General features: G+C 37.6%; 1 protein-coding gene across 3 annotated transcripts; it reads right to left on the bottom strand.

The window, feature by feature from the left end:
* Positions 1 to 10: 10 nt before the first annotated feature.
* LOC122822791 (SUMO-conjugating enzyme UBC9-like) lies at positions 11 to 5388 on the bottom strand. 3 transcript variants are annotated; one of them, XM_044101719.1, is made up of 7 exons: positions 5225 to 5388; positions 3805 to 3880; positions 3639 to 3722; positions 3345 to 3417; positions 2745 to 2851; positions 2587 to 2666; positions 11 to 742 (listed from the first exon to the last, which is right to left on the bottom strand). In XM_044101719.1, exons 2-7 carry the CDS (start codon positions 3868 to 3870, stop codon positions 679 to 681), a joined length of 474 nt encoding a protein of 157 aa, XP_043957654.1. In that variant the 5' UTR covers positions 3871 to 3880; positions 5225 to 5388; the 3' UTR covers positions 11 to 678. The 3 variants fall into 3 exon arrangements, with proteins under 3 accessions (XP_043957654.1, XP_043957652.1, XP_043957655.1); XM_044101717.1 differs by lacking the exon at positions 5225 to 5388 and adding an exon at positions 5118 to 5213; XM_044101720.1 differs by lacking the exon at positions 5225 to 5388 and adding an exon at positions 4756 to 4924.
* Positions 5389 to 6917: the final 1529 nt, after the last annotated feature.

The following is a 6917-nucleotide window of genomic DNA, read 5'->3' as shown; positions in this document are numbered from 1 at the left end:
TAAACATCTGGAAGGTTTTATAGAAAGTTTTAATAAGCAAACACATACATGAACAAAGCACCATATAACCTTAAAGTACAGAAGTAAGCCTACCTGCCTCAGTTACTGCGGCCATTTTACGTATCCCATAGCAACACTCTGAATAACAAAGAGCCAAGGCAGCAGATCTATCGTATATTACAGCATGCTGAATAGAAAACCTGGGAAAGAAAATTAGACTGGACCATCTAGAGACACTAGTGGGATACAACAGTATAAAAGTGCCATTCATTATACAGCAGATCAAATACTGACAATGAAATGAGCCGATTTTTACATTAAATTTATGGAAAACAAAAAAAGGAAGAGACCCTGTGAAGGAGCAAAAAAATAAAACAAAACAAAATAAAGACTTTCACTTCCATGAACAGACGGCTCGCGTGGAGTTGTTGGAGAAACCGAAGCTGCGTCCCTTGCACCACATAAGACAACGTTTAAAAAGAAACGAGCGTCCCTCCGGCGCCATACCGCCAGCGACAGGCGAAGGGAGAACGGATGGCACCGAATGTGGAGTTTAAATACGAGTCTGTAAGCGAGTCCCGGTGTGAGAGGGGCACATTCATGGAGGCCGGGCGGGGGGGCGCTTCTCCTTAAACCCCTTCCTTCAGCCGCGGCGCCGCCGGGCCGGGCCGGCGCCTCTTACGACGGAGAGTACTTCTTGGCCTGTGCTCGAACTCTTTTCTCATATTCTACTCTGTTTTGGCTGAAAAGAAGAAAATTACAGAGAAAATCAATTAAAATTATGTGTAATTTGATCAGTTCTGGACAATAAATCAATAAAAAAAAAATATATATATATCTATAGATCTATAGATATAGATCTATATATCAGTAGATAAAGCATCTGACACAGATTCTACATGTAGAATATTCCAGGTCGGTGGAATCTACTGACTCACTCGTTCTCTGGTTGCCTAGCAACCTGCTGGGTAAGAAGCAATTTCAAATACCCCCAAATCTCGGTTACCTAGCAACGACATGCCGAGTAACTGGGACTGAATCAGTTTCACTTTGCCTCAAAACTTAAATAAAAACAACTTGGAGTATTTAAGAGACTTAAAACAAAAACTAATCAATAATTATTGATAGACTGATTACAGGCTAATATGATACGTTTGTCCTGCACAGTTCAGGCACTTTTACTCGTTCCTGATTGGATCAAAACATTACATTAAGTTTATAAGTTCAAAGTCTTTTCCTGCATTTTCAAGGTGAAGTTTTCTAACTTAAATTAATTAACTAAACATTAAAGTATTTTAAATTTAGTTTCTACTGCAAACATCTTTTCCACTTAATTTAAGACAAAACTAACTTGTAAGTAACTTTTCAGCAACAGATAGGAGCTAATAATAATAATATTGATGAAAACGGTAACTAGTTAAAAGTGAAATAATCTGCAGGCAGAACAAAACATTTTAATTTAAAAAAAATAAAAACTGAACCAGATTTTATTCGGTACGTCAGAACAGAACCAGAATCCTACCAGCCAGAACCAAAGACGTCATCTGGACTCTAGGTGAGGCGTGTCCAAAGTGTGGTCCAGGGGCCATTTGTGGCCCTTGAAATGATTTTGTTTGGCCCTTGACCACAAGTCAAGAGTGGTAAAAATTTGGCCAACAAAATAGAAAAGAATGGATGATCAAAAGATCTGTAATGATAAATTCTACTGGACAACAAAATGTCCCACAAGTTATTCTGATAAACAATAATATTGTTGTTTTGAAACCGTTTTCCAGCAACATACTGATAATTATTAATGCAAGAACACATCATCACAGATCAATGAACATTTTACACTGGAAGTGGAAAATAAATAACAGAAACAACAAATTAAATGAATTTTGAAGTCTCTGGGAACACAGACTAAATTAAACCTTGGAGATTTAGTGAAGATCAAAACACTAGAAACCAGAGAACCTGGACATTCAGAGCCACATAAAGACGGTTACAAAGTCGGCCTTCTGACACCTGGAGAACATTTCAGGGTTAAAGGACTAATGTTCCACAAACATCCAGAGAAACTCATCCAGGCGTCACATTGATTACTGCAACAGCGTCAGTACAGGTCTGACTGGACCAGAACGCTGCTGCTGGAGTTCTGACTAAAACCGGGAAGATAGAGCACACCACCCAGATCTACACCACCAGATCTACACCAACCAGATCAGACTGTGAAGGACTAGATCTGGTGGTTTATGAATCTCTGAACGGTTTAAAGATCTGCTGCTGCTGGATCAACCATCCAGACCTCTCAGGTCCGAAGGTTCTGGTTCTGCATCCAGAACCAAACATGGAGAAGCAGCAATCAGCTTTTATCTGGAACAAACCTTCAGAAAACAAACAGCTGAAACTCTGAGTGCCTTTAACTGTAGACTAAACCCAGCTGGTTAGAGCTGCTTTTGGTTCATAATAAACTGATCAGATTAATTTTAGTCTGGATTAGAACGTTTTCATTCACTTTGCTGCTGTAATCCGATGTTTTGATCATTTAAAGCACGTTGAGCTAAAACGATCCAGAACAATAAACGGTTCAGTTCAGCTGCTCACCAGTAGATCGTGTAAGCCTCTGCTTGGGCTGGATCCTGGATATTTGGCTCGTTTAGGAGTTCCTGGATACCTAATAAGATCTAAACAGCAGAAATAAACATTAATTGATTCTAAATATTCAGGATGTTAATACTTGTGTTTGCGCCAATAATCCTGACCTGCTTTATTGTGATGGCGGGTCTCCAGTCCTTGTCCTCCTCTAGGATGGATAGGCATACCGTCCCCGACGGGTAAACGTTGGGATGGAAGAGCGGCTCAAATTTACCTGGAATGAAAACCAAACGCTTTACTGCCAACTGGAAACACTCAGCACCGATTCACTCGTGACACTATTAAAAACATTTTAATAATCTAAAATTATTACAACTCAAACTATTAAAATGTAGAAAATTACTTGAAAAAATATTTGATTACTAAACAAATTATTTGCATCTCTAACCGAGATCATGAAAGTAAAACAAGAAAATCTACATTTTCTAGACTCAAACCTCCAGATTATTTTCTACTGTTTAGAAAAGTATAAATAAAAAAATAATAAAAATCTGATAAGTTTCTATGGCGATTTTCATTTCAAATACCCAGAATGGAAATTATTTAAATTAACTTTCTGACTTTCTAGAGACCTTGAAATGTAACAATTGTTGGATTTGAAAAATTATGTTAATGATTTGCAAACAAAAAGTGAAATTTCTGTCTGGATTTCAGTGAAAACAGCCGAGCCCTGATCCTGCAGGGTCACGGCGGGTCGCAGGACTCACATTTTGGAGGCGATGACGGGTAATCATCCTTGAACAACATCCGCAGTTTGAACAAACCTCCTTCCCACGGAGTCTGGGAAGAGAAGGAGCCGTTAGCGCAGCAGGACGCAGGCGGCCATTTTTACAGCACATTTCATCGATTTGGAAACAGAAACATTCATTGATCTGCGTCTGATGATTGTTAGCCTCAAGTTTTAAATATAAGAACGGTTTAATAATTCATGCAACCAATACAGGGGAAAAACAAAACATTTTTCCTGTGGGAATTCTCTAGTGAGTAACAGGACAGTTTACCCCTTTTTTCCCAGGAATAGCACATTCCCAGTTCATGAGATTCATGGTTCCATCTGGATTTTTTGTTGGAACGGCTACAAATCCCTGGAAAAAGAGAAATAAAAACCAGAATTAAGACAAATCATTACATGGAACGCAACAGTTGAGTTTTCTGAGAGGGACTTACAAACGGATGGTCCTTCCGCCATGCCTTGCGCTCCTGGGCAAGCCGGCTCAATGCAATGCCTGACATTTTTAGACTCCTGGAGAGAAAATGCAAAGAAATATTTATCAGCAGCTTTTGCAAGAGTAAAAAGTAGGAGCAGGGTGTAAAATTATCTCAAACTTATAAACAGATAAAGAGCATTAAGTGAGGCTTTTCCAGGACAATAACATGTATGTGAACCTTTTGAGTCTGAGAAACCTGGAAAGATTGAGCTCCTACATTTTATGTGGTTTCTTTAAACAAACTATAATTTATTCTCCTTTGAGAAATAGAAATGAATCTACACTGGAACCGGCTCAAAATGAATACTGGTGCTTCCTTACAGTAAATACTGCCGGTTTATGTGTTGAGTCTTAGTTTTGATGCATTTAATTTATAACAAAAACATTAAACCACTTCAATTCTGATCACAGATCAGATAAACTGTCTAAAGATTTCTATGTTTAGATTAACATATTCTACATTACAAGCTGAAAATTGCTGCATATTTCCATCCTTCTCCATTAAGATGTTTTAATGACACCCAGATACATTTACAGTTTGATTTAATTTATTGATAACCTGCCACTCTGCTTTAAGTCCGTTCAAAACATTAAATTATGATGCTCTGATGGAATGTCGCCATCTCTATAGCAACGGCGGTTAAATAAGATAAAGTAGCAACAAAATGTTTACAGTTACTCCACTAGATTCATACAAAGCTTCACTGTTGCTAAAGTTAAAAACTGGCGGTTTTTTATTGGCTTTTAGGCTGAGAATGACCGAAAGCATCGTTTTTATCTGACATGTCTGGAAGGCTAGCCAAGTTAGCCGGTGGTTAGAACTGAACCGGAAATGTTTTCCGCTAAGTTTGGAACATAAAAATATACAAAATACTTTGACTTTGGTGTACAGTCTGAGTTTTTAACTCACTGACTTGTGCTGTCCCGGTAAAGTCACGCTAAAACATTCACAAACTGACCGCCAAAGCTAATTGATTAGCATGCTACCCTGTTAGCGTGCTAGGCTAACTCATGTGCGCCAGAATTGTGCTACATCCCAACAGGCGCTGGCGCAGTTAGCGTCTGCCACGGCCTGATGCAGCACAAAAAATGCGCAACTGCACTTGATTTAGACCATTTAGGACGAGCGGAAAGTAATCACTGCCATTCACACGGCGGAAAAACCCGTTTATAACACCGTTTTAGCTAGGAAAAAAATAGGAAGAAAAGCATCGAGGATTTAAACATGTCGCAGAGCGTTAAAGAATAAAGACAAAGAGCTGAAAGGCGCACATTTATGCGTTACCAAACTAGCGAAAATGGCGCAAAGTGAAGGGGGCGAAAATATCACGATACACGACAAAGAAGCAGAGATAAAAGCCATCGGGGTCGGTTCCTACCTCTATCAGTACGGCTGCACTGGCTCTGCTAATTAAGCGAAATGAATTAATGGAGCTCGGATCCCGTTAAACCTGATAAAGTTTCCCTCCCGAAAAAATCCACCCGCTCCGAGTCGAGCCTCAAACAGCGACACCACGCAGTCATCCGCACATCACTTCCGGTTTTGTTTAAATACTCCTTCCAGGAGCGCTTTCCCCCTTATTTGTTTCTGTTTTAATAAATTATCCAGACAACAGAGGACGGCTATACGGCTGTTGCTTGTTCGCTTATATTTTTTGCGACAGTTTAATACATACATCAATACATAAAGATTCATACCAAGTTTAATTCTGTAGGTAAGAAAATGCATAAGGGATTATATTTATTTTGTATCCTATATGGTTGACGTATACTTTTGTAAAATGTTCAACCTTTTATGTCGAGTAAAGGGTTTCAGTCTCTTCAGTCAACAAAAAGGCCCAAAGTGTCTCTTTGATAGATCTTGGGAGGTTTCTATCTTGTTCCGTGTGTCGTCTTTGACCGCAGAGCGTTAAACTCTTCTAAAAGACAAACCAAAACACGTCGTGATACGTTCACTATAAAAAGCACCTTTCACTTCTGAACGACAGATAATTTAAAATACCATAACTACCCCACGTATTATAGAGTTTTAAATTTTATTTTACATTTAAGCAGGCATTTATTTCAGGCTACTCGGGCATTAAAACGAATTTCAACGATATGACGCTAGAGGTCCCCATTTACCGCCACAGTTTTAGTGATGAGTCACTGATTAACCACTTCATGCGTGAAATACTCCCCTCGAGATGTTTTCATCATGATCCAAATAAAAAAAACAAAACAAAACTTGAAACAGTATTGCATGCATTTTTCACGGAATTATTCACATTTCCAGTGAGGCGAACAGTTTTAATTTGAAATATCTAAATTCGTAACACCATAAACAATACTAAAGAGTGAAAATCTAAATTATTTGGTCTTACATTACATTAAGAAAATGGTACAAAGTGTGATAAAAAAAAAAAAATCAACTTCGCCATGACTCGTAAATTTTAGTAATCAACTATTTCAAAAACAATACAAAAAAATCACAAAAAAATAAAATGGGAATATTGAGTAAACCCGATGGTAAACAAATTCATCCAACAGTGGCGCTTTTAGACCAAATATACTAGTTTTTTTATTATTTCATTTGGCCAGAGAACAAAAATGAAACTAGTTAAAAATGTTATTTTATATACTACGGTAAGTGATCCAAAGATCCATTTATGGTTCCAGATCCCTGATCTAGCAGATGGAAACTAAGTTACCTCAATACAACTGAAACTAAAAGTGCAATAGTTTCATTTTTAACAAGTTGTTAAAGCAAAACTGTAAAGATAAAATAAATAAAATTGATACAAAAACTAGTATTTGATCAAATTTGCTGAAGAACCTGAGAAATAAAAGAACAGAATCACAGATCAGGAAAATACGGGTTTCAGTTTTGAGGTCAGATCAGTTCAACAATTCAAATTTTGTTTCTTAAAGACTTTAAATTGCAATTTAAAAACGGGTGCAGTTTGTTTTTTCCAGTATTTGATTTAATTTCTGCATCAAGGTTTATGTCAACTAAATCTGACTCCTATTGAAACTGAAAAAAAGATGCTAAAGATGCTTTTGGTTGATGCGTTTATAAACTGAAAAAGTTTA

The sequence above is a fragment of the Gambusia affinis genome, linkage group LG20 (genome assembly GCF_019740435.1).
Source record: "Gambusia affinis linkage group LG20, SWU_Gaff_1.0, whole genome shotgun sequence".
NCBI lineage: Eukaryota > Metazoa > Chordata > Actinopteri > Cyprinodontiformes > Poeciliidae > Gambusia > Gambusia affinis.
Note: the sequence above shows the minus strand (reverse complement) of the source record. Positions and strands in the feature narration are given on the sequence as shown.

Bases quoted from the DNA above. Each gene is read 5' to 3' on its own strand.
- LOC122822791 (XM_044101717.1), bottom strand. The intron at 2,852-3,344 runs GTGAGTCCTGCG...TTTTCATTCCAG, and splicing joins CCCGTCATCGCCTCCAAAAT to GTAAATTTGAGCCGCTCTTC. The intron at 2,667-2,744 runs GTCAGGATTATT...TCTGCTGTTTAG, and splicing joins CCGCCATCACAATAAAGCAG to ATCTTATTAGGTATCCAGGA.